This window comes from Amphiprion ocellaris, chromosome 21 (genome assembly GCF_022539595.1).
Source record: "Amphiprion ocellaris isolate individual 3 ecotype Okinawa chromosome 21, ASM2253959v1, whole genome shotgun sequence".
NCBI classification, from domain to species: Eukaryota; Metazoa; Chordata; class Actinopteri; family Pomacentridae; genus Amphiprion; species Amphiprion ocellaris.
The window spans coordinates 2,653,196-2,680,693 of NC_072786.1; the positions used below are offsets into that span (position 1 = coordinate 2,653,196).

Sequence of the window (27,498 nt, forward strand, 5' to 3'; positions counted from 1 at the left end):
TAAACACAAACTACTCATCCTGTTGGTGACTGATTTTATTTTTTAGCAATACTCTCGAACTTCCGGTCTGCCCCTCTCTATTTCCGTCAACTTGACCGCGCTGATCTGAAGCCACAGGTTTCCATACAACTTCCAGCCCCGCCCACATTCAGCCCGCTGACCTATCAGTTGCTCTCTTTGTGTTTAAAACCCGTTCGCCCGTGCAATTCTGCCCCGCCGTCCTTTGAGTGACAAGGGACGCAGCCAATCAGGAAAGAAATGTGGAATCCCTGTGGCCAATCATGTTAGGCCAAGAATACCTTCGACTTATACCCGCCCCCAGTGTCGCAGAAACAACCAATCAATGTCCTCTGTAGTAGGGTAATATAATATAATGTAATGTAATGTAATGTAATGTAATGTAATGTAATGTAATATAATATAATATAATATAATATAATATAATATAATATAATATAATATAATATAATAATATAATATAATGTAAAAAATAGAAAGTAATATAAAAATATGTATACTGAATATAATTTAAATATATATAAGAACCCAAACATAGAAAATATTTTTTTTTTAAAAACTAAAAATATGTTTAATATATGGGCTGCACAGTCGCGTAGTGGTTAGCACTTTCACCTTGCAGCTAGAAGGTCCCTGGTTCACGTCCCGGCTTTCCCGGGATCTTTCTGCATGGAGTTTGCATGTTCTCCCTGTGCATGCGTGGGTTCTCTCCGGGTACTCCGGCTTCCTCCCACAGTCCAAAAATATGCTGAGGTTAATTGATTATTCTAAATTGCCCGTAGGTGTGAATGTGAGAGTGATTGTTTGTCTCTGTATGTAGCCCTGTGACAGACTGGCGACCTGTCTAGGGTGTCCCCTGCCTTCACCTGAGTCAGCTGGGATAGACTCCAGCCCCCCATGACCCTAGTGAGGATTAAGCGGTGTATAGATAATGGATGGATGTTTAATATATTTTTTCTATACATTCTAGTTTAAAAAAAAAAAAAAAACATATATATGTGTGTGTGTGTGTGTTTGTATTCCAATTTCTTTTTTGCCATTTTTTTTCTGTTTGGGTTTATGTAAATATATATATATATATTAATAAGTAGGTTAATTACAGAAATGTCAGTGTTTACTTCTTAAAATACACTATCACTCTACACAAATACTTGTATCTGACTGTCATAACCTTACTTTTTATATTTTATACTTCTATGCTTCTTGCAACTATTTTTTCTACTTTTTCTCTTCTATAAAATGCTTTATAAGTACATTTAGGAACACATGTCAATATTAGGTGGTTAAATCATACATGTTTTAACTGTATGAAATGAACACGTTAAGACAATCATGTTCTGGGAAAAGAAACAATCTATTAAAGCAAACATTACAGAGAAACAATCTGAAAGCAGTCAGTCACTGTGAGACAGGAAACAGAAACAGATGAGTGAGATAACAGAGTGATGGAGCAGAAAACATGAACCAACCTGCCGTCATGCAGTTAGAACCAGCACAACTCAGAGGTTTAGATGGGAAAACAAAATGCAACAGAATAAAAAAAAAATCCCCCTCCTCTGCCTCCTTTTTTTGCTTGTTTACCTTCAAATGTTTCAGTGACCTGCACCTTTCTCTCCAACTGAACCTCCGATCATGAGACGTTTGCATGGGCAGCTGACATTTGGCATCATCTGAACGTGACACAAGCTGGAAAAAAAGCCTTGGTAGAACCCTTTAGGTCACACTAGCTGAAACTGTGAGACTTTATTTTACAGTTATGATTTTAAGTAAGCAGGTCTTTGCTCCTTCTGAAGCTGTAGGAAGATTCTGGGACTGGCTTTGCCGAGGTAAATCCTGACTGATATTATTGGGCTTTCTGCAAAACAACACGTTTTTCAGGTTTATTTAGCTGAAGGAGAAGGAGGTAGTTTGGACCCATCTTGGAACACATATTCCTTAACTTTTACGGGGTGGAAATGACTTCAAAGAGGAAATTTTTGCTTGGATTTTTCAGCTTTTTTACTTTCAAATAAAACACCAGGGGAGGTTGCAATGAGGAAATAGTAGGAGGACATGTGGGGGGCCTGAAGACTTGGAAAAACTCATCTTAACGGACACAATGAAACACAAACTGTTTCCAACATGAGTAATAGTGGCTCTTAAAGGAGCTACAGCTTTTCAAAAATGCACTTTGAGTCACAAACTCAGACTTATGATGAGTGGGCAAACATCTCAGTGAATTTTCATCCCTTAAACTCCTGCTCATGACATTATTTTCACAGAAACAGGGGCTTTTATATATAAATACAATCAGACTCAATCAGTTCTTTCTGCTCCTCCTGAAGCCTCAACATCTTCTCTTCCACCAGCAGAAGGCGCCGCAGTCAAATATGATCAGTTTATTCTCTCCCCCTTCTGGCAGATTCAGAACAGTTCAGTTTCTCTACTTGGTGTCCTCAAGTGTTACTTTTATAAAGGAGAAAATACAAAAAGAAGGTGTGTAGTTGTCGGGTGAGAATGGAACTCCTTCAGGTTCTGTCTCTGATGTTGTCGCTCAGGAAGACAATGTTGTCTGAGGAGAAGAAGCAGGAAGACAGGTGAGTTTTCAGGTGAGAGAGTAGAAGTGTGTCGGGGTGTTAAATCTGACCTGCGATGATGGTGGTGGCCTGACGTCTGACTTGGTTCTTGTCCACGTACTCCCCGTAGTCCAGTTTTCCCTCCACCAGGATCCTTGACCTGAAAAAGACAAAGATTCAGTAACTCTGTTCACATGAGGATCCAAAGGTTCTTTTATTCTGAAGTTCCTCATCAGTACACGTGGATTTTGGTGGTTTAAAGGCCACAAAGACGTATTTTCATATCGTCAAACAAAAGCTCTGTACATGGGGTCTTCCACTTACGATGGAGTTCAATGAAATTTCATTGCAAAAACTCGCCATCGTAAGAAACAAAAATGATTCGTAATGGAGCAGAGGTGTCCAACATGAGGCCCGTGGGCCAAAAGCAGCCCTCCAGAGGGTCCAATCCGGCCCTCAAAGTGTAAAAATTACAGAGAAGACATTAAATGCACATTGTGAATTAGTAAAACTGGTAAAACTAGTAAATTTAAAATAATTTCTAGACCATGACAAGTTGTCTGGATCATAAAGTAAAATACTAGATTGTTCTTTTGTCGTTTTGTGCCTCATTTTTGTAATATTTTGTCTTGTGTTTGTTTTTGTTTTTTTAAAGTAAAATACTACATCATTCAGTTCCAGATAGCTGTGACTAAATGTTGTGTTCCTTTGTAGACATCTGATCTGGAAGTTGTAATGTGTAAATGATAAACTGAGGCTGAATGTTGTTGAAATTGAATTTGTATTTCTGAAGAAATTTCCGTTTGTTCTTAATGTTTTGTAAAAAGATAATTCCTTAAATGTGAACATTTTCAGAATGTAGTTTTTTGCACTAAAACAAAGGAAGCATTTGGAGTTGTGGTTATTTACAGGTTATTATGCTGTGATTTGACTGGTGACTGGAGATCAGATTGGGCTGAACTAAGATGAGTTGAACACCCCTGAAATGCTGGCTGGGTTTGGACGTTGGTGTGTTCAGAGAACAGTTCCACTACTCAGCCTTGCTGCTTGTGGTATCCTGGGAACCAGACTGAACTCAGAGCTCATGTTTCATTCTGTCTGAGAGAATCCGTCTGGCCGTCCTCCCGTTCTCACACATTCCCACCCAGCACTACTAATCACAGCTGTGTCTCTAATAGGAAGTAGGTTTAATATGACGACTGTCCAGAGGAGCTCAGTTGAGGCTCGTTTGTGCTTCAGAGCCACTTCGTTGCTCTAACTGCTTGTAGGTCCATCCAACCTGATGAAGAAAATAACACACCTTTTGCTACAGATGCCTTCTAGTGTCACTCCTTCATTCCATTTCCCACTGTTATCTACGATTCTTTCATCTTTTGTTATTTGTTGCTGTCTGCCAGACCCCTTGATTCAACCACTTTTTGTTGGAATACCAGTCAACACTCCACTACAGTGAACTTCGAAGGACTAAGAGTGAAATTTCTTCAACAAACCAAATTAAAACTTGATGAAAAGAGGATCCAGATAAATCTGCATTCCTGTTTACTCTTTCTAGTTTGAATTTTTAATCCACTGTGGTTCATCCATCCATCATCTAGACACCGTTTAATCCTCACTATGGAATTCAGGAATCTTTTTTGACTCATGTCTCTTTAATACATTCACAGGTTGGAGACTTGACAATTTAAACAGAAAGTTGTGTGAATTAAGAGGCAGGCAGGTTCTGATGAGGAGCTAAATTATGTGAATTCAGTGTTTTTAGAGCTTCATATCGCAGCCTCATTGAACTGAAGTGTCCTGGTTTAATGGAAGCTGCAGTGTTGCTTTGAGAAGTGATATTTTGGAGTGTGTATTCTAGGAGACCACAGTAATCCATTAAGTGATATAAATTTAAGATGACTACAGCTGCTGCTCTTTATAACGGGAAAAACTATATTTGTACAGTCGCTGAAATAAAAATTATGCACAGACTTTCATTTAACACACGACTAAACAACCAAAACCACCTAAAAGCCTCTTTATCTTCTACCGTGAGCTGTTAAAATAAGTTAAAACAGAAACTAAACCAGAGCCTGCTCCTCTGCCTGTACGAGGAATATGAGCTTCATACCCTTTCTTGACGTACTGGTAGGCCACGTCTCTCAGACCAGGTTTGAAGACCGACACACGATGCCACGTCGTCTTCTGACTGATGTCTCCTGGAGTCAGAAAACAGAAAAAAAACATTCACAACAAAGAATATGAGAAACACTGAGAAGCATTTGAAATACAGTCATGGAATAAATGATCAGACCAGCCTTGTTTTCTTCTATTTCTTGTTCATTTTAATGCCTGGTTCATATAAAGGTACATTTGTTTGGACAAATATAATGATAACAACAAAAATAGGTCATAAGAGTTTAATTTAAGAGCTGATATCAGACATTTTCCATGGTTTTCTTGATAATAACCAAAATCACCAGCTGATGGAAGAAGACTGTTTTCTAGAGTAGTCCTGTACATGACCTGGTTCATTTGCCCTGTTCCACCCAGACTGAAACTACCCCAGATGGTCACTGATCCACCCCCATGTTTTACTGTAGGGGCAGACAGTCTGGTTTGTAGCTTCTCCAGGCTTCCTCCTAACCAGTAAGTTGGCTGAAGTGGACATCAACTGAAAACTGGATTCATCACTGAAGAGAACCTTAGTCCAATCATCAACAGTCCAATCCTTGTGATCCCAGCAAACAGTAACCAGGCTTTCCTCTGCCTTTCCTTGATGAAGGGCTTCTTCCTGCCCTGTGTGACTTCAGACCAGCTTCAACAAGTCAGTTTCCAGCTGTCCTTGTCCAACAAGTCTGTAAGCATGTAATCAGCTGCATTTGTTGTCGTGTTCATTGTATTCTTCGGGTAATAGACCTTTAGTGGCACCAGGCATTAAAATGACAAAGAAATTGATAAAACAAAGGTCGTCTAATCATTTTTTCCATGACTGTATCTCTAAAAACTAAGCTTAAATAAAAAACAAAACAAAACATGGGTATCTGTTACATTTTTGCTGCATTTAGCTGTTAATATTGCATCAGTACAGCCCTGAAGGACTAATCTTGTTGATTATTTACAGTTTAAAAGCTGCTTTAGTGTTTTTTCTATCATACTGAGCTCAGAAACACATCTAATTTTTCATGGGGATAATAAATAAATAAACCATGAAGGCTGCAGCACTAAATAAAAACTCTGACAGAGGAGAGTCTGGACAGAAAACCTTGAAACTCAACAGCAGTGATCAGTTACAGCATGTGCTCAAGCTCTCTGACGACCTCTAGTGGCAAAAAAACATTTGCATCCAAGTTTAATAGCACTATGTGAGTAAAATTTACTGTTAATGCCCAACAATTTAAATCTCCTACCTAAATGTCAGCTGCATAGCTAATTGTTAATATTATTTTTATCTCTGTAAATCAAAAAAGTTAATTTCTTTCCTTAAATCAATCAAATGTTATCCAATAAGTGCACCAAAACCAGTTTAACACCAGTAAATTGTTGCATATTTACTCCCTTTTCATCTGAAAACTGTGCACTTTCAGATGACATCTTTTCATGAGCTGAAAACACATAAACGGATGTGACTTATATTATTATATTAAGCCCATTAACAACAGTTATGCATCATAACTGGACATAAAACACTGAGAATAATCCTGTAGTTTAGACACAAGCTACAATAGAAATCACTGACACTGAAATGCCAAAGAAATCTACGAGCTGCTGTCCAACCTTGAAGTACAAACAGGTTGTTTTATTCAGAAACCGTCCTGCAGTGAATACATAAAGTGACCAGAGTCTGGACAGAACAACAACAGGGAACATTAATTTAACATACGCTGATTTACAGATATAGCAACAAGACAAAGTGTGGGATGAACAGGTATGGATGAGCATGAAACAGCAAGAAAATAAAACCTCTGTTGAACACTTTCTACTTCAGCCGTCACAGACCTTCGTCAGTCTTCCCTCACTTAGTTTTTTACCTGAAAATTAAAGCCTTAATCAAACTAGAATATCAAAAAGTCGTCCCACCTGTTGAGCTCGTCTCTCCCTCCCCGGAGCGCCACATCTCATTGGTTGCTAACGAGAAGATGGTGACAGGGTTTCGACCTTCCACTTGTCTCATCACCGGGTCCTGACCAACCCGACCCAACAGCTGCACACGGTTTATCGCTGGGAGAAAAAACATTAGTAGAGTGGTTAGATCAACATCATAGGTAGAATCTTGACTATAAAATCCAACATTTTCCACTTTGAAATGTCAAAAAACAACAACACTAAAGTTACATACAGGAGGTCCTTTGCTTACGTAAGAGTTTCTACGGATCGATGTACGTCGATTTTCACCGTAAGTCAGAACTCCAGCGAAAATGTAAACAAAGCCGTTCCGTGCATCACGATATCGATCAGTTCTTCATAAAAGTCATGAATACCAATGACTTTCATGCATGTATGAATGATTTTACAAGAAAATAACAGAATATTGTAACGGACTGATATTTTTGGTGATGTTGATGTTTCAATGTTTACTGTTCAGTTCCAGATTTACCTAATGTCAGTGAACGTGCCATGTTTAGTTAGCTCACCTCTGATTGGCTGAGAGTCAGCAGCAGACAGAGCTGGGAACGGCGGCTAATTCTGGAGCTAAGTTATGGGGTTTTTCTAGTTATTCTGGCATTGGCTACGGCCCACAGTAGCCTGTGTGAAGGTTCAATAAACAACCAGAGAACCAGATAAAGTCTCACGCCGTAGGTCGAGGACGTCGTAAACCGAGGACCTCCTGTAGATTGTTGTTTTCAGTGAATATGACAGGAGTCTTTAGGGTTAGAATCAGTCAGTCAGCTGATTTAAATGCTAAAGAGTGCTCACTGTGCTGTTCGGTATCATTATTGTGCGAACTACCCTGAACATGGACAGACGAGACAGAAAAAAAAGACAGCTGCCTGAGGACATAAGGAGGACAGTAGTTGCCAAACTAGACCATCTCAGATCATTCCAAACTGAACTATAGACCAAAAGTTGGACAAAACACAGAACGGCTTTCAATGACAATCAAGGAGTCGTCCCATTTTTGAATGATGGTGGGCTCCAATGATGAAGACGTTTGAATGAAAAACATAAAAATACCACAATGGAGTTTGCTAAAAATGCTCTGAGAGAACAGAACACTATGGTAGGAGAAGGCTCAGCTGTGTTATGAGACAGTAAAAATCAGAGGGTTATCAAAGTATCCTGGAGTGAAACAAACAACCGAGTGACCGAGAGTCTGTCTCAGGTTTAAAGAGGTCAGTGCTCCATCACCAGGGTTAAAAACCAAAGACACAGATGAATCTACAAGCACTAAAAGGTAGATAAAGAAACACTTGAAAATCTACAGAACTGGCAGATACACATCAAACCAACAAGAACTACAGCAACTAAAGAAGATAAAAAGTTGACTTACATCTTTCCAGGATGAGGCTGGTGTCTGTGCTCCTGTATCTCACCACCTGTCTGATGATCTGTGAAGGAATCAAAGATCAGGAACAGAAGATCCCACAAAGACTTTTATTGTTCAAGAAATGAAGTTATCTTGGTTTCCACTGAGATAATGCCTTGGAAGTGTGGTTGGAACGACTGTAAAGACTCAGTGAGAAGTCAGAGTAAGCTTTGGTTGATTATAACGAGCAGATCCTTAGAACGGCTGATGCTAAACTGGACCATCCACACTGTAGAAGTTTAAGTCATTTCAGGAGTCCTGCTAGCAGAGCTAAATTACTCCATGTGTCCTCTAGCCCTCAATGATAACTAGCACTGTGGCTACACCTTTGCTTTAGCGTGGCACGTGGCTCAAAAAAGAGATAAAAACAAGGTTCAAGAGGATACAACCTTGACCCTAAATGTTTTAATCTCTTCTTCTTTCACATTAACTGGTCAAAAACTTCTCACTGACCTGGCAAAATCAATATGAAGCTGTTCTAAGAGATGAGTGATCCAAAACAAAGACAGAAAATGGGGAATATACTCTGACAATCTTCTAATTTATGACTACAGGTTTAATTTTGGCAAAAAAAATACCAATAAAAGAAGGATTGTCTTTTAGCTGTCTCCTAAACAGTCCATCTGTTTCCTGCTCACCTGTGCTGAGGCACTTCTCAACATCTTCTCTGTGTTGCACAGTCGGCTCGGAGTGAAGAAAAACCGCTAAAGACTTTACCAGACTGACCTGAACACAAAAAGACAAAAAAAAACGCACCATCAGTTAATGTGAGTGTGTGGTAATAACATCATGTCTAGTAAACTATACTTCATAATGAGGGTGAAGAATTTGGGGAATGGAATTTTATTGAAATCAAGCTTCAGCTTAAGTGGTATTACATGTGTATTAGATCGTGTGATGGAGCATTATCACGAGACACCATCAAAAGTGTGACGTTACGCTTTAGTTGAATATTTGGTCCATTTAAGACTGTATTTCTCTTAATAGCTACAACTTGCATTTTCTGAATTGCGGCCTTTGTGATTTGCAAACTTCATTGTTCAGCCCAAATTTATACACAACAAAACACTAAATACTTCTTATTATAACACAGTTCAACTGCATTATGAAGCAGATTTTAACTTTAACCACCACCATCAATAACAAACCTCTGTGAAACACGGATTTATTGCAGGACTGCTGTATTCTCTGGGATTAATATACTATCTATCTATCTAACTATAGTCTATCTATCTATCTATAGTCTATCTATTAGACTACATTAGCTTGAGCTATCTGTACCTGTTTATCTGACAACTGAATGTAAAACAGCACAAAAGCTACTTTAATAACTATTAAATTAATCAGAAAACACAAACAAGCATCCAATAAGGCCGAGAATCTCTAAGGGTTCATTACAAGAGTCTACCAGTGGTTTCCACTGGATGGTAACAAGTGATTCTTATTTATTCTACGAGCTACAAGTTGAATTATATGAAGTTCAGAGTTACAACAGGATGATTCAACTCTGGTGACATTACAGAGGGAGAATCAAAGTCAGAGCTCCTCAGCAGCAGCTCAGGCTTCAGGAGTCTCCCGCCACTGAACGGAAACTCCAAATAAATCCTCGAAATTCTCGTTTTTCTCCAATTATTCTGACGAACACACTGAAGCGGCTGAACGGCAGCTGGACAGAGACGTGACTGTGGAAAAACAGACTGAAAACGTAGTCCTGAGAGGAGAAAGAAGGCTGATGAAAACTTACCAGGTGCAAGACTTCGGTAACCTCACGCTGTTTCCGTTCCGTCACCAATAGCAGTCCGCCGTTCTGAGGCAGGGCGTTAAGGTTCCGCTTGAGGTTTAATGAAAGACTCGAAAAAACTTTTTTATTTTGATGCATTCAGGGGTGGACTGGCCATCTGGCGTACCGGGCGATGCCCGGTGGGCCGACGCACATTTTTGGGCCGGCCCAGGGGGTGTCATAATTTAACCAAGAAAGTGTATTATAAATCCTTTTTGTCGATCGCGACGGCCCATTGGTTGATTTTCTTGAAGGACATTGGGCTAATCCAATGAAATCTCCCAGCCCTCCTCGGCCCGCCCCTCCCCAACCCGCCCCTCCCTGGCCTCTTGACCAAAGTTATCAAATTTTGCCGTTTGACTTGGCCGGAAGTGGAGAGGAGCAAAGATGGAGAAACGGCCCAAACGAAAGGGGGGCGCTGAAAAATTGCGCGAAAAAAGGCTTAAAAGCCTGCAAGTCGATGCAGCAAAATGCAGCAAAATAAGTGACATGTTTGCCGTTGCTTCCACTACTTCACCTGCGGCAGCGAGTGCAGCTGCCAGGATAGAAAAAGAAGCCGAAGTTCAGGGGGAGTCGGAGGAAAAGGAGCAGGAGGAGGAAGAGGAGGAGGAGGAGGAGGAGGAGGAGGAGGAGGAGGAGGAGGAGGAGGAGGAGGAGGAGGAGGAGGAGGAGGAGGAGGAAGAGGAAGAGGAGGACGGAGGGAGAGACGTGACACAGCAGGGACAGATCGAGGAGGTCAGATTAGCTCCTGTGATGTCCTTGTGTCCCTTGATACTGACACAGTGATTGACAGAGTTGCAGAGAAGACTGAATTAATGAAGAAACTACTCTTGTAAGGTGAGATTTATGATATATAAATAAAATTTTGTTCAATTAGTGAATTTAATTACATTTGTTGACAGAAAGTAATGTGATAATTGCTTTGTTCTCTGCTCTCTCCTCTCCTCCTCTCTCAGGGTGCCCCTGCTGTTTGAGTTGTTCAAGTTCATTCATTCAAGTTCATTCGTTCATAATCATTCAGTTTCATTGCCTTGCTACATATTCGTTCTTGAGGATTATCGGATGGCTAATCAACATTTTCTTCACCGGTATGTACAGTATATCAGACTGTTGTCTAGCTCTATTTCTTTATTTTAGTCATTTGCCCTGTTATAATGCAATTGGTGTGTATCGCTTACTTTTTTTGTCTGCCAATCTCTTTCTCTTTAAGGCCGATCTGTCCCCCAGGGATGTTCCAGGGATGTGCCTTTCATTGGTGTGGACTTCACAGGCATTCTTCACATTTGTAAGTTTACTATACTGTATACTGTTATGTGTTCTTGCTGACATCCACCTGGATGGTCATTAAGCCTACTACTTTTCGAGAGTGATTGTAATGAATGCAACCATCTATTATTGCATTATTTTAAAGACAACAATACTGTCAGTGTAAATTTTTTGGTCTCATCCTCACTATTCTCTTGACCCATCTGGCCTCTCTTTCTCTCCACTTAGGGCATATTTGGAGTGAAGGTCTACCTTTCCCTGATGTGGAGTTTACATGTTTTCCTTTTCTATCATTGTGAGTTTACTAAACAGTTCTTATTTTAATAATATTTAATTCCAGTTTTAATTAGAAGAGACAGTATCAGATGAATCTAGCATATCTGACGTCACCTCTGCTTTCTGTCTTCATCAGAGCAGCAAGGTCCATGCAGCCTTTTGTCTCAGCATATGTAAGTACAAAATATTATCTCTGTTCACCTAAACATTATTAAAACTATACCTTAACTGATTCCAGCTCTCTTTCTTTTCTTTATCATCTATGCATCTCTCTCTCTATCTTTCTCTCTCTCAATCTCTCTCTTCATACTTTAAGGTTCCATTTTGGTGAAGAGCTCCACTTTAAATTCAAGTTGGTAATTTTGACACTTTGAAATAAAATTTTAAATAAAGTCTCTGTGAGAAGTGATAGAGTGTATCTTTTTTTTTTTAACATGGTTACTCTCTTCCACGTAGGCTGCTGCGTTTTATTTTAATTTTTGAAACAATACAATGTGCACATATATCCACTGGTATGTCGTATGCCTTGGCATATTGTATAAATAATCATGGTGGGCCGCCATGACCAAAAATGCCAGGGCCGTATTTTGGTCCCAGTCCAGCCCTGGATGCATTCATGGTGTTGTTAAAATCTTGCATTAAGCTGAGAAATCGATTAACATTTTTTTGAAAATGTATCTTCAATAATCTCTTTATTTCATTAAACTTTAACAGCAATAACAATTACACGTGATTTTATTTTTACTTAAAGGTTTATGACAAATATTATTGATATAAAGTTGAGCATCAGTCAGACTAAACCAGAGAACAACTGGGTCAATATATAATTGAGGGACTTTTGAATACCATGGGATATATCTTGTATATATTTTCATTAAAAGTTAAAAAAAAAAGTTTTTTATGTTCATGATGATCATGTCTTTACAAATTCCATAATATTATGGAAACAATCACTTATTAATAAAAAATGACTGGATATAACTAAAATGTCAACTAAATAAAATAAAATACCAGATTGCTCTTTGTTCTTTTGTCATTTTGTGTCTCATTTTTGTAATATTTTGTGGTTGTTTTTTTGGTTTTACACAACCAAATATTTTTTTTGCTTTTACTGAGGTAACAAGTCTCTGTATTTCCTCTACTACTGCAAATTTACCAGAAAATGTGTTTGGAAATACTCGCCACCAATGTTCCCTCTAATGTTTCCTGAGTCTGAGCAAACACACAAACTCCCTGAGCGTCCCTTGGACCACTGTGAGCAACATCAGACATGTGCACTGTGGTCACACCAGCATCACATCCATTCAAGTTACATGGTTTATGAAAAGAATCAAATTACAACATTTACATTTCTGTTAAAACACTTTGTCAACAGGAGCCAGTTGAAGGCTGCAGTGATTTTAGTGACACTACAATGTATAAGAGTGAAGTTATTGAATATTTGTCTCTCTTTACTGTTGCAGTGGTTTTGCAAATTGCAGACGGACCCTGTTCACTCCATAGACACCAATGTTATTCCTGTAGCTTGAAAGACAGCTACTTTTGATAAAACTGGGCTTGTAGCACATTGTCTGCCTTGCAACAATGGGAAAGAGGCACCGTTTATGTTTTGACAACCTATATCTAATGAGTTATTGATGCTAGAAGTCTGAATCTGTGAATATCTTTCCAACTTTACTGAACTTGGGGCCACTACCACCTAAGGAGTGATATATTTAATTTTGAAAAAAGCATTTAGCCATACTTAAAGCTTTAAGTGCTTTATTAACACGGAACTAAACATTTTGTATTGTTTTATTATCACAGGTTCTGTCTGAAAAGAGGTGGCATCATTTTAAACAGTGAAATCAAACTAACAAAATGTAATGACCAACCAGTGAGCAATACTGGATTCTGCTAAAACATAAACAACTTTTTTAAAAATCTAAATCTTATCTTAACACAGTTATTGTATTAACTTATTTTTGTGTGTATGCATGTATTTATTGATTTATTTAGTACTGTTAACATATCAGAGTTCTGAGTGAGTTTTTCTTAAGATAGACAAAGGCCATTTATTGATTACATATAGGCTCTTAAATGTTTATTAAAAACTAAAAAGCATTTAAAAAAAACAACTTAGGCATTTATTGAGTCACTAAAATACTGTAGAGTACAGACCACATCAGCATGATTATAAGCATCCTCTGGTAAATGAACAACCAGATCCTGATGTCTCTCACCATATGGACTTCAGGAGATGATTAGATGATGATAAACTGTGACCTACTGGTTGGGTTCTCTCTGTTCTCAAGTTTCTTACATGTTTGTCCCCTGACAGCTGGGTCCTCATGTTTTTTGAGCAACACACCATACTATGATGTTTTTACAATGAGGGTTCTACTATGGAACCAGTTTGACATGTTCAGGTGTTCTTTGTGTGAAAACTCAGAGATTTCAGGTATCAGAAGGTGGTTTTCAACTTTCTTTGTTAACTTTCTGCTTCAACTTTAAACTAAATTTCCTTCACTAACCCCGCCCTCTGGACTTCCAGGAAGCTGTGTTCCTATTGGCTGTCCAGGTGGCAGCTTGGTGTTATCAGGAACACCTGAGCAGCTCAGTGTCTTCCTGCTTTATTTAGCTGCAGACAAACATTTCCTCTGCTTCTCTTCACCAGTGAACTGGGTTTGGTTCCATTGCTTTAGTTTGTTCTTTAGATGTTGGCTTGCAGCTTCCAGCAGTAAAATCGTCTTTAATGTGTTTCTTGGTGTGTTTTAGGGCTTTGTACTGGATAGTTGTCTTGGTAAATGAGGTTCTTTAGCCACAGTTAGCACATGGTGCTAATGTGTGCAGTGATTAGTGGATTTGGTGCAGCTGAGTTGTGTCTTTATCTTGGCTGTAGTGAGTCTTCAGAGGTTTCTGGTCAGACACATTCTGTATTCTTCTTTGAGAACCAGCATTGGTTGTCCAGAAGGTAAGAGTTCCTGTCCTGATTCTCTGTTCTCAGAGGTTCTCTGGTAGGCTGCAGGAGACTTTAGCGTTTGGGTTGTGCTAGTTTGGTTTTTGTATGGTTTCATTTGGACGACTATCTTGAGGCTCCTCCATGTGGTTTAGTGAGGTTTTCTGCAACAGTTCTACAAAGCAACCTGCAGCAGAAGAGACTTTGAGAGTTTTTAGGAAGTTCTGGAGACCAGACTTTAGAGCAGCAGAAACATTTGTCAGCAGTTTGAGCAGGAGAAGGTGAGCTTCAGAGTAGAAATGAGATGGAAACCTTCTTGACCCGTGTGGTGAGGTCCTGTACCAAGAGTTTGAGCAGGTTGTGAAGAGTCTGTAGTTCTTTGGTCTGAAAGCACAAGAAGAGTCGACTCATTAAAGGAGAAAACAGGAGATATTGTTGGTTCTTCTGTCGCTCTGCAGTTTCCTTAGACTGAATATCAAGCTTATATTTTAAATAATTTCCCATGTGAGCCCAAGAAGACTTCAATAAACTCCCTCCATCCCCTGGACACAACACATTTTATTACCATGTTAAATTTTTTTTTTTTTTTTTATGTTTTTGAGTTTTAACCATAGTTTTAGCATAGTTTATTTTCTCTTTGCTTGTTTAGTTTTGTCATCTGTGTAAAAGGTGCTAAACAAATAAAGTTGAATTGATAAACTGAATAATTGACTAACTCATGATTGTGACAACAGAAGTATTTTCATTGTGATTTAAGGGTTTGTTTCATTTTTAAGGTTGGGGTTAAAATCTTGACAGAAAAAGAAGATTGAAGAAATAAACTACATTTAAAAAAGCAATTAAATCAAAGGAAAAAAAATTAATACAATAAAACTTTTAAAAAGTGTTATTATTAAAAAGATTTAAGAAATTGAAGATGTAACTGTCGAATTAAATATTTAATTTTTTAATTAAATGTTCTGTCTTTTTAATGGTTTAATAATCTAAATGTTTTGCATTTTTTTAAATGTTTAATATTCTTCTTGTTTAATTGTATTTTTTAAATGTTTAATTGTCGAAAATATTTTATCTGTAATTTTTAATATTTGTATTTTAAAAATTTTGTTTAATTTCATAATGACATGTATTGTATCTTGTTGAATTGTCTCATTCAATATTTTGTCTGTTTAATATAATTTAATTGTATTTAATGTTTAACTCTATTAAACAGACAAAATATTGAATGAGATAATTCAACAAGATACATGTCATTATGAAATTAAACAAAATTTTTAAAATACAAATATTAAAAATTACAGATAAAATATTTTCGACAATTAAACATTTAAAAAATACAATTAAACAAGAAGAATATTAAACATTTAAAAAAATGCAAAACATTTAGATTATTAAACCATTAAAAAGACAGAACATTTAATTAAAAAATTAAATATTTCATTCGAAAATTACATCTTAAAGACAATAAAACTTCACATAGGAATTAAACAGAAAATACAATGAAGCATTTAAAAAGAAAATTAAACAGTAAAAGGTGGTAAAACATTTAAAAAGAAAAACCTTAAACATTTAATCGAAACAAATATTGGGAAAGAAAAAAAACCTCAAACAAGCTGATAAAACATTTGAAAAAACAATTAAACATTAAAAAGACAAAACATTTGGAAATCAAATCAGACAGAAAAGAATAAAAGGTGAGAAAAGAGCAAAACTAAACGTTTAAGAAGAATCAAACTAAAGACAAAACATTCAAAAAGACACCAGTTAAAATTTAGAAGATCAAATTAAACAGAAGAGACAATAAAACGATCAAAAAGAGCCAAAACAGATAAAGGGCTTAAAGTGTTTTCTAGTCTGAAACGAAAACATCAAGTTGTTTCTTCAAACATTTCCTCTTTCTATGTTCTTGGTTTGATTGTGGACAGATTTACTAAGAACTCATTTCAGAAAACTGCTTTCCAGATAAAGTCTACCAGTAGTTGAAGGCATTTATCAAACTAATGTTACCTTCTGATCTCCACAAACTTTACTGTTCAGTGAAGAGAATCAAAGTTTGTTGAGGATTTCTAAAAAACCCACAGGTGAAGGTCTGAGAAGAACTCAGATGGATGGTCTAAATGTGAAATCAAGACTCGTGGTCACAAGTTTTAAGGCTTCTGTTAACCGGAAAGTTCAAACTAACAGAGAAGTACTGAGAAACTTTTAAAACTTCAGTCCTCAGACTGTCTGAAGGTTAAATCTAACAGAGAACTACTCAAGAACTTTCAAGATTTCAGTCCTCAGACTGTGGAAAGGTTCAAACTAACAGAGAACTACTCAAGAACTTAGAAGATATCAGTCCTCAGACTGTCTGAAGGTTCAAACTAACAGAGAACTACTGTGGGACTTAGAAAATTTCAGCCCTCAGACTGTGTGAAAGCTCAGGTCCTGAGGACTCGGGAGGTGTGGAGGCTTTGGAAAGTCTTGGAACTGAGGGTTCCACCCTCCAGCACAAAGGCTGAAGTCCAGCCTCCTGAGAAAAACGGTCGAGTCGAGACTCGAGTTAAAAAAAAAACTCGAAAACGACAAAAAATAGATGATAAATGCGCAAAAAAAAGAAGAATTAGTATCTGAGCGAGTAGCTCAGGAGGATAAGAGGATAGACTATGGAGTGGAAGGTCGCAGGTTCAAGACCCGCCACTGGCACTTTTCTTTCTTTGTCTTTGTCAGGATTTTGAGAAAATTTAAGAAGTGTCTGGTCTTGAACCAGCGACCTGCAGCTCCATAGGCAAATCCTTAACTCACTGAGCTACAGATCAGATGAAAAGAACTAAATTCGTCGTCCCTTTGGCATCGTAGTTCTTGAAGTGACCTCATGGGCAGGGCCAAGGCGGAGTCTGGGTGGAGTCAGGGCGGAGAGTAGGCGGGGAGGTGGGTGGCGGCCTCCCACCACACCTTCCCCCGCCCGACGAGTTCTTCGAGTCTCCACGAGTTCTTCGAGTCTCCACAGGTTTTCCCGAGTTTCTGGAGTTTCCACGAGGTCGGAGGCAGAACAAGTTGTCATGAAGAGGTGTTGAAGTCGGCCAGGATGGACTGACTTTTTACAGCGACTAGAAGGAAGACGACTAGAAGAGCAGGTTTTTAACCACCATCCATAAAATCCATGAAGTCGCTCCAGAGAAATGAAGGAAGGTCAACTTTTATCAACCTCCATCCAGATGTTCAACTTGATATCTTTACTTTGACATTTTTAGCACCACAAACCTTTAGTATCACACTTTATTATCCTTTATTAGGACTTTAATGGAATCCACCAGCAGATTTAGTTTTTGTTGACAAACTTTATTCTTGCCATCGTGGGACTGCAGTATTTAAAACTGTTCCTTCTATTTGACCTCATGTTTATTAGTTTTAGTGGAGAAAGTTATTTTAGTTGTCGATTAGTCTCTTAAAAACTAAATAATAAATTGGATTAGTCAAGAGGTTTAAATTTCTTACTTTGTCATATTTTAAATATTACAAAAAAATATAAAAATAAAGCATCTTGAGACAATTTGACCTGTAATTGGCGTTATATAAATAAAATTGAATTAAAATTGTATGTATCTTGTAACGTTGGAGTAATTCAGCAATATATGTTAGAAAACACATTTTCTTTGTCCATTAATCTGTTGATTGTTTTCTCCACTAATTCAGTTCCTGTTTTGGTTTATAAAATGTCAAACTCAAATATATTCAGTTTCCGATCATAAAAACCAAAAAGATTTACATTCATGATGCAGGAATTAGGCAGTTTTTCACTTTTTATCTTAGTTTAGTCAGAAAGATAGTTGATAATGTGTGAATTGTTGCAGCTTGTGAGCCGTAGAAGGTTTTAATCTTTGGGGCTGAGTGTCAGAAAACATTTAGAAACCAACATCAACAAAACACTCAACAAAGATTTGAACATCATTGAAGGGAAATCCAACTTTTGCATGACAATGTCTAATTAAAGGACATTTATTTCCAACGTAAATGTGTGATATTCATCCTCTGGAGCTTTCTCTTCACATCGTCTTCCACCTGGACTGGTTTGGTCGGGAGCATGTGCAACAAACATTTGAAAAACTGCACTTTAACATCAATGAATGACACTGAAGTTTAATCTCTACATAAATGAGACTGAGTCTGGATGTGCTGCTCTGTCATTAACTCCTAAGTTCAGGGAAAGTTCAAACAAAAGAGGACAGTTCAGATCAGACTTGAGAATGAGCTTATTTTGAACAAACATCTCAGACTTTCTGAGCTTCAGCATCTCTAGCAAGATATTTTAACAAGCAACTCAAGAGATCCAGAAGTTGGAGAGAGTTAGCTTTAGCTGAGCCAAAGAACATGTGTGACGCTAACCTAGCAAACATTTCAGACTTTTCTCTGTGAATTCTGACAAATAATTTACTATTTAATGACAGAGCTACACATCTTAACTCAGTCTCATTAAAACAGACTCTAATTCAGTGTCATCCATCCATATTAAAGTGCAGTTACCCAAAATGTTTGTTGCATGAGCTCCAACAAAACCTGTCCAGGTAGAAGGCCACTTTGACAAACAGGAAGTGGAAGATTCCAAGCAGATCTATAGAAGGGGGAACCGGACTGTACTAAGTGTGGTCCAGAGGGGTGTTTTGTGGGTTTTTAAGGCTGGTAATGATTATTAGTGAGACATTTGGAGTAGATATTCATTTGCAGTAAATGAAAGTATTTAAAATCTTGGAGTTAAACTTTGAAGAACACAAACTCTAACAGAAAACTTTGTTGATACATTTTTGTTTTGTTTACAGATGTTAAGTTAAAGGAGTTTTATTCGTGACATATAACCAATCAAATCACTCCAGAAGACAGAGCGACCACAGGTAGATAAAGGTTCAGAGCCAAAGTAGCACCATTTTTAAATGTATTTATTACTGTAAATCAGTAAAAAATAAAATACTGATAATCAGCAAATCAGTCAGCCCACAATTACTACAATTCTACAATGTATGTCTCTTTCCTTTGACTTGTTATTTGTACAATATACGATGTATATGATGGCGTTTTTTCATACCAAAGGCTATACTATGATGTTTTCTAAGAGACATACGATGCTACTCTGGTTGTTCTGGCTCTGGGCTGCTGCACTCCTCCTCTGTTGTTTTCTGGATTGTACTCAGCTGCATGTCTTCGTCCATCCAGCCTCCGTTGACTCGTCCCACCTGCCGTCTCTGGAGCTGAAGCTGGATTAGAACAGACCAAAGTACAGTCCAATCACGATGCCAGCTGCCTCTCAAAAGGCTCCTTCATCTGGCAGGTGGCAGCACTTCTTCTGAGGGGAAGCTGAGCTGGTCCAGCAGAACTTTGGAGATGTGTTCCAGTGGTTGGTGGATGTGTGGGGAGATAGAGAGGGACCTTTGAATTGTTCACAAAGGAAAACAGGGAACCCATTGGTAGTTTTAGTTCAGGGTGCTACTGTGGTGTGTTTTTGGGTTTTAAGAGGTGAACAAGAAGAGTTTTTTTTGTATTGATTATCTTTTACTTTGTTCCTGGTTGGAATGTCCATCAATGTCAACATGAAGTTCACTTTTAGTTCTGTTTATTTATTTTTATTTTACTAACACCCATTTGTTTATAACCCCCTCACATGTTGTGTTGTTGTAAACTTGCTCTTTCAAATAAATTCTCATCTAACCCTCTGGAAACCAGCGTTTGGACTGTTTTTGTGATGCTCCTCACCTACTGACTGCTGTGGACTAAAGGCTATACTGTGACGTTTTTAGAGCAACATGCTATACTATGATGTTTGTTGGGCGACACGCTATACTATAGGCTTTTTTAATTGACATATTACTGACGTTTTTTTTGTTTTTTTTGTGTTTTTTTAGCAACATATAAGAATTCGAAAAGTTACTATACTTTTACTTGTGCAATGAAATTATTATTCTATGGCATTTTTTAGATGACATATTATACTCTGATGTTTTCTTGAATTACATACTATTTTGACAATATACTGCACTATGACATTTTTTTAACCACATATCATACATAATTTTAGACAACATCCTATCATTTTGTGCTTTTTGAACCACATAATAATCTATGTTTTGTTTTTTTTTCTTGCCAACATGCTGTAATATGAACTACAGGCCATACTATGTTATTCTTGAGTAAAGCATACTATACTTTGACATTTTCTGAACTACATCCTATACTATGGCGTTATACACAGAGTGCTTTGGTTACATGTTGATTTATAATCTAGATTTTTTTCTGTTTTGTTTTTTGACGGGATTACCACAGACCTGACCGTGAACACCGTCGACACCCACCTCAGGGAGACGCTGTCTAAGATCTCAAGGCTGCTTGGTCATGGTCTTTCTGGCATGTACTCTTCCAAGATGAGCCGGGAAGTTAAACACTGATGGAATGACACCAGGTCTAAGCCGACAAACTTCCAATTCCTCCTCAACCCATAGTCTCTGGGAAACCTACATGGAGTAAGAAAAGTAGACAGAGAAGTAATTAAGTCTGTACACAACATATTAAAAAGAAATCATGCTAATAAATTAAGTACAAAGAACCGAATTTGCCAATATACTGGAGACCAGAGCTATTTAATTTGATAAGTATAACCTTGTTTAGTAACATTTCAATTATTTGAGAGCAGTCCTAAAGAACTGCCTGTAATCCCAATAATAAAATGGGTTTGGAGGAAGAACATAGGTGGTAATCTGGATATGCATGAGTTAGGCTTTATAACTACTATTGGTAGTATTGGTGGTAGTAATAGCAATGTGACTATTTACTACTGCTGCTGATACTGGCACTGCTACTACAACTTGTAATACTATTACAAATGCTGATACTACTTCTATGACTCTGACAGCTGTTTATACTACTACTGCTGCTTGTACTTTTAGCATTACTACTACTGCTTGTACAACTATACTACAGCTACTATTAATCGTCTGGTATTTGGTTGTCAAGCTGCTAGCTCGCCTTAGTGTTTTGCTAGTGGCTAACTAGTTAGCTCTCATAGACTGGATGCTCTCAACAAGATTTCATAATGAAAAAGGAGCCAAAAACTATTCTTACCTATGAAAAGTTATTCCAAGTTTCCTTGTCTCAATCGTACAACGTAGTGTGTAACTGTATGCAGCACAGTGAGCCGGCATACTTCTTGTTTCCGTTTTCACGCCGTCTACATCAACGGAATGCACTGAAACTTCTCCCCCACTAGCTTAGCCTCGCTGTAGCACGTAGCTCAAAGGGGCGTGTCCTATCTACTCATTCATATCTATGAGAACAACGATGGCTGCACATAAGGACGTCTAACGTTGATTGGCTGCGTAAATACCATTGTATACAGTCTATGGTAAATACGTATGTGAATCGCATCATTGGCTGCAGCAGCCAGTCACCGGTCACTCACTGACTCACACTGAAAAATAGCACAGAATGAATTGTTACGTGTTTATTTTATTTACAATTTAGGTTGGATTTTTTTTTGTGCGCATCGCAGATTTTCTGTGCGCGGAGACCGTGTCAGCAGTGCGCAACTGCGCACGCGCACAGCTTAGAGGGAACAGTGGTCACCACTATAAAAACTAACATAAGAGCATCAAACAGAACCTTTTTGCATAGAAACCTGTCTTGTTGTTGTGTCGTCCTGCCAGCAGAGGGTGAGCTTGTTTTCGACAACTCTGTGTGTCGGCTGATGACAGTGGGGTGGAGTTGGCTGGTGGGATGCGGACTTTCTACAAGAAAACTCCCTCTGGTTCTCTGACTTTACACTCCTCACCCTCACAGTGAGCTGTAGGAGGAACCGTCTACATCCTGGACGAGCTGTCAATGCGCCGCTCCCGGAGATGTCGCTCATAATCCGCATTTTAACCACTTTGGGTGAGTTGAACTTTTCATTTTATGTGTGTAAAAAAAATCTGCTGAAGTGCTGCTCAGGGCTCCCTGCGAGGAATTTCACACTGCAGAATGCTTTCCCAACAGCAAACACGTGTAATGAGAGCCATATGCAAACTATTATTCACAGTTTTTTTTTTCCACAAAACTTTAATGATTCTGTTCCAAACGGCTGCAACAGTGAAGTTTAAGAGCTACATAACACCCTTCATGTGCCAGTTTCCCACAGCTGCGCTCTTCTTTCTCCTAAAGAGGGATTTCATGTGATTCTGATTTACGTAAAGTGGCCACACAAGCCGTTCTGCTTCTGGGCTTTTTAATTGAAACCAAGGAGATCATGCGTAATGCGTAATGGCCGCGTAAAGTTCCAGGCTTTCCCGTGTTTGCAGGGAAGGTTTTTGGTTTTTGCCCTGTCCCTGACAGCAGCTCTCCTCCCTGCAGCCCTGTGGAGTCCTGTCAGGGCGATGCTGCCTGAGTTTTCAGATGTTTGCACAGAGGGCAGCTGCTATCCGGCCACCGGTGACCTGCTGATCGGCCGAGCGCACAAACTCAGCGCCTCCTCCACCTGCGGCCTCTACGAGCCGGAGCGCTTCTGCATCGTTGGACATCTGGAGGTAAGAATCAACCTGATGCTGAGACAAAAAAAACTGTGCGTGAGATTGAGATAATACAGCTGTTCTGCAGTTCCACTCGTCACTTTTTATTCCTTTAAATCTCTATTTTTGCACGGTACTTGCATGGAATGTCATAAGGAATGAGTTAGTTATGGTGAAAAAACTCTGATGAAGGTGATTTTTAGAGACTTCAGGAGCAGAGTGAACTACAGAATGCTCGATAGAAACCTTGGCTGCTGTTTTGTTTCTAATTTTAAAGCATCCAGGCTGTGAAGGTCTTTGGTTGCCTGTTGTTTTGGCTGCCTGTAGGCCAGTAAACTGACAGTAATGTCTGCTATATTATCGTGGGAACGACTTTAACAACAGGTAGCAAACTACTGATTGGGTTTAGATTCAAGAAAGATCATCAAAGAGAGGAAAAGTCTTGAACCGACACATAAACACAACATTTACACAGGAACAGCTTCATAACACTAGCTGTTACACCAATGAAAAGTTGAATCGCCCATGAAAGACCCTTAACCCTCGTGTCGTCCTGCAGGTCAGATTGACTCGTTTTAAAGTTTGAAAATGTGGGAAAAAATAAAAAAAATCACTGTGAAACTTCTGATGTCCACATTTTCAACATTTTGGGGAAATCTTTGAACATTTTTTGGTGGAAAAAAAGAAATATTAAAAATGTTTCTTAAAAACATTCACATAAAAATCAACCAAAATCCAGCGAATTTCGCTGGATTTTGGTTGATTTTTCTGTGAATGTTCTTAAAGAAAATATAAGTTTTACTGATATATATGTAATCATTTTAGATATTTTTAGGATTTTTTTTTTTAAAAAGATTTTTACTCATTTTTTGAAAATATTTACAAGAATTTTCTTGCCAAATTTGGGGGATTTTTTAAAAATAAAACTTTCAAGGGAAATTTTTAAAGAATTATTGGAATTTTCTTCCTGAAGGTTTTGCAAATTTTCAGAAATTTGGGGAATTGTTTTGCTGAATTTTTGGATTTTTTTCGGACAAGGAAGCAATATTTTTTGGTGGCCTGTACATGAGGACAACAGGAGGGTTAATTCATTCACATTATACAACCCTTGTTGTATAATGTAGTCTTGGGATTTTGTTCATGAGTGATGGGAAAATGGAGCGTGGGATGGACTGGTGGATTGGTGCAGTGGCAGCAGGCCATGTATCGAACCGTTATGGTGAAGATGAAGCTGAGCAGCAAGGCGAAGTTCTCGATTTACCGTCCATCTACGATCCAACCCTCACCTATGGTCATGAGCTCTGGGTAGTGACCAAAAGAATGAGATCGCAGATACAAGCAGCTGAAATGATCTTCCTCTGTAGGGTGTCTGGGCTCAGCCTTAGAGATAGGGGGAGAAGCTCAGACATCCAGAGGGAGCTCAGAGTAGAGCTGCTGATCCTTCACCTCTAAAGGAACCAGCTGAGGTCTGGACATCTGCTTCAGATCCTCCAGGGAGACTTCCTTTGGAGGTTGTGCGGACATGTCTGCCTGGGAGGAGACCCCGGGGTAGACTCAGAACCTGCTGGAGGGATTATGTATCTCATCTGGCCTGGGAACACCTTGGATCCTCCAGGAAGAGCTGGAAAGTGTTACTGGGAGGAGGGATGTCTGGAATGACCTGCTTCATCTGCTGCCTCCATAAACCAACCCCAGATAAGCAGAAGATGATGGATGGATGGATGGATGGATGGATGGATGGACGGATGGATGAACGAGCTTATAATTTCCTGTAATTTCTTGGACTTGCTCGTCACTTGGGACAGAAAAAGCCTCTGCAGATGTCATGAAGTGGGTCAGTTCTGTGTCGAGTCCAGAATTCATTAAAGTGTGATAAAATGTAGCAGCACTGTGGACCTTGAAGATGACATTTTTATGACCGTGACTTATCCCTCATGAATGCTGTGCAGGAATGAAGCCTCTTTATATGTGTGTGAGTCCATCAAGCTGCTTGATTTCAATGTGTGTGTGTGTGTGTGTGTGTGTGTGTGTGTGTGTGTGTGTGTGTGTGTGTGTGGGAGCATGCACATGTACAGTGTCTGCTGTCTTGTCGAGTGGGAGTTCAGACATTCCCATCCACAATAAAAGCACTGTGTTCCTCACAATCCCGGCCCTGTGTGCATGAGGACCGGGGGCGAGGCAGGGGATATTCTCTCCTTATCAAACACCCTGTAGCCAGTTCTGTGTGTCAATGGTGTTTCTATGAAAGAGACACACTGTGGGGGCTTTCTGAGCTTTTAGGGATGAGCACAGTCCTCAAGTATGAGCTGCAGGGAGGAAGTCCGACTGAATTAGACGAGTTTTAATTCTGTTTTCACTAAACCCCGCTAAGTGGAGCCAATCGTCTGGACTCATGTTTCAACACAGACGTAGTTGGCCTGTGACTCGGTGAAATTGGGAAACTTGCCTTGTTTATTCACACGCTGCAATATTGTGACATTTAGGAGTGTGTGAGTCATAGTTTAGGTCGTGAACATGCCAAAGCATCTGGCGTGCAGATCCCAGGGGCAGCGAATGCATTATTAAACAGACGCAGAACAGACACACCAGCAACATGATATGAAGTATGCAGCATTAATTCTGGCTGAAAGTATCTGAACACCTCAAACTTTCACCCATATGTGTCTCATTCCAGAACAACAGGCCTCCACTCACTCTGGCTGCAGGAAAATATTCCCATTGAGCCAGAACAGCATGCAGATCAGAGAAATCAGTCAGAAATCCATGTTTTTGAAGAGATGGTGCAAGAAGAGGAGGAGTGTTTTGGTAGTGTACAATATACAGTGGAATGAATCTGAGGGATTCCATGCAAAAGCATCTAGTAGAAGTATACTATACTGAGTCTAATCATTTGTTTTTAGAGAAATAGAACCTAAAGTCTACCAGAAACATGCAAGACATTCATCAGTGCTGCCATGTGCGTACCTGTTGTTAGTCATTGAGGAGGACAGGACAAACTGCAATGGCACCTGGGCATTTTGTTCACAAAGTTAGTAGAAGCTCAGACATTTAGATTGTGGTTTGAAAGAGATACATTGTGTGTCACCAAGTGCATGTTTAAAGGGAATCTCTGTTCTTTGGGGGTGACTTTTCTCTATGATAAGGTATGGTCTTATCCTCAATATTTAACCCTTTAAAGGGTTACATACTGCCAGCAGCAGTGTTCAAATCACAAGGTTAACCGATCCACCAAAAACAGAGATTGTAAAGGGTTTGACTGCAAACAAAGCCTGTGAGTTTGACCACACACAACGTGGTGAAGCAGCTCATGCTGATGATCAGGTTTTGGGGGGACCTATGACGCACGTTGGCAAGAATTTAGTTTAAGTTGTTGCATTCTCTGACTACTTTAAAAAGTCAAGGAAACGTGATCCTTTACATCCATAATGACAAAGAAAGTGGCTGAGATGATCCAACTACATCTACATGAGGCTAAGTAAATGTGGGAAGTTGTTGATGTGGATGTTGTGTCCAAAAGGAGTTGTGGAACGAGATTATCTCTGCTCCTTTTCTAAAGGACAGAGCAGTAAATCTTCTGCTACAGGAAATAAGAAAGGAAGCGCCTTTGCTTTGCACTGTCAGAATTCAAGCAGCTCTTATCACGGCTGCCACTTAGATACTTCCAGGTTATTTCACTCTGCAAAGTCTTTACTAAGCAAAAAACCAGAGCATTTAGTGACAGCCTGGTAGTTGAAGGATGAGGAACTAAAGATCTAGATGAATTAAATCTAGAGCAACACAGGTGATCAAAGTGGAAGTGGTTTGGACACTTCAGTGAGAGCTGGGAGTGATGGAGGAAAGGGGGAGGACAGGTGGTGGAGGTCCACTGTGGGGAGGAACACTACAGAAAGGTTCAGGGGAAAAAGATCTCCATCCATTGGGCAAACTATCTTAGGGAGCGAGCCAGAGGGATAAGTCAGCATCCCTCGGATTGTATTCTGACCTTGCCGTAAACAAGACACGCCGAAAAATATACAGAATGCATCCCCTTTGCACAAGTTGTGTCCTTCTCCACAATGTAAGCTGATCCGTTCCAACCCCACAGTGTTTGGAATAGAATCCCCATCTTCCAAGCATGATATCCTGATTTTCCTGACTGGAGTTCTGAATGGATGGCTGGTTTTATTCCTTTGGGAAGCAAGAGAAAGAAAGACCTGATTGGCTCTACAGGCAGCCAAAAAAGGCACAGCAGCTGGTCAGTGTTCCTGGGATGACTGCTTCAAGGAACACAGTTTTCTGCTTGATTTAACTCTGAGTATCATCAGCGAGATTGAAATATTGTTGGATGCTGCTAGATTAAGATTGACCTTAACTGGAGATAAGGTGCTAATCCAGATGTAAAACAATACCAGCTGACAAAACCCTGCACATCCCACACACTGTCTAACTTACAGAAATACAATTAATTGCGATGATATTTTTGCGAGTTAGCCAGTGTCCAGGAGTCTGTTTGAAACTCCTGGCTGCTATACAAAGAGTTATTTTTAAAAAAAAAAAAAAACACTAGCTGTATTATTTCCACTTCAGGTATCACTGCGTCTCTTTGTCTTTTAGAACAAACTAGATTTATTTATCTGACAAAACAAGAAATGTGAAAAGGCTTTAGGACATTGTGATTTTTT

The 27,498-nt window shown here is 39.0% G+C and overlaps 2 protein-coding genes and 2 long non-coding RNA genes across 4 annotated transcripts in view; 2 read left to right on the forward strand and 2 right to left on the reverse strand.

Moving 5' to 3' along the window:
• Positions 1 to 1,353: 1,353 nt before the first annotated feature.
• ssbp1 (single-stranded DNA binding protein 1) lies at positions 1,354 to 10,022 on the reverse strand. The gene is made up of 7 exons (XM_055006799.1): positions 9,821 to 10,022; positions 8,715 to 8,802; positions 8,041 to 8,098; positions 6,630 to 6,770; positions 4,681 to 4,768; positions 2,645 to 2,733; positions 1,354 to 2,569 (listed from the first exon to the last, which is right to left on the reverse strand). Exons 2-7 carry the CDS (start codon positions 8,736 to 8,738, stop codon positions 2,526 to 2,528), a joined length of 444 nt encoding a protein of 147 aa, XP_054862774.1. The 5' UTR covers positions 8,739 to 8,802; positions 9,821 to 10,022; the 3' UTR covers positions 1,354 to 2,525.
• A 479-nt stretch (positions 10,023 to 10,501) lies between these two features.
• Positions 10,502 to 11,807, forward strand: LOC111584436 (uncharacterized). The gene is made up of 6 exons (XR_002747691.3): positions 10,502 to 10,693; positions 10,813 to 10,944; positions 11,067 to 11,141; positions 11,351 to 11,417; positions 11,535 to 11,571; positions 11,715 to 11,807. It is a non-coding gene; the product is annotated as an uncharacterized LOC111584436 (long non-coding RNA).
• Positions 11,808 to 19,132: 7,325 nt separating this feature from the next.
• Positions 19,133 to 21,577, reverse strand: LOC129347928 (uncharacterized). The gene is made up of 3 exons (XR_008600276.1): positions 21,420 to 21,577; positions 20,654 to 20,812; positions 19,133 to 19,733 (listed from the first exon to the last, which is right to left on the reverse strand). It is a non-coding gene; the product is annotated as an uncharacterized LOC129347928 (long non-coding RNA).
• A 490-nt stretch (positions 21,578 to 22,067) lies between these two features.
• The window catches only part of lamb1b (laminin, beta 1b), a 41,950-nt gene continuing 36,519 nt past the window's right edge, over positions 22,068 to 27,498 (forward strand). Inside the window, 2 exon segments of the mRNA XM_023293584.3 lie at positions 22,068 to 22,226; positions 22,683 to 22,855. Of these exon segments, the coding sequence (XP_023149352.2) occupies positions 22,193 to 22,226; positions 22,683 to 22,855 (207 nt within the window). The 5' untranslated portion in view covers positions 22,068 to 22,192.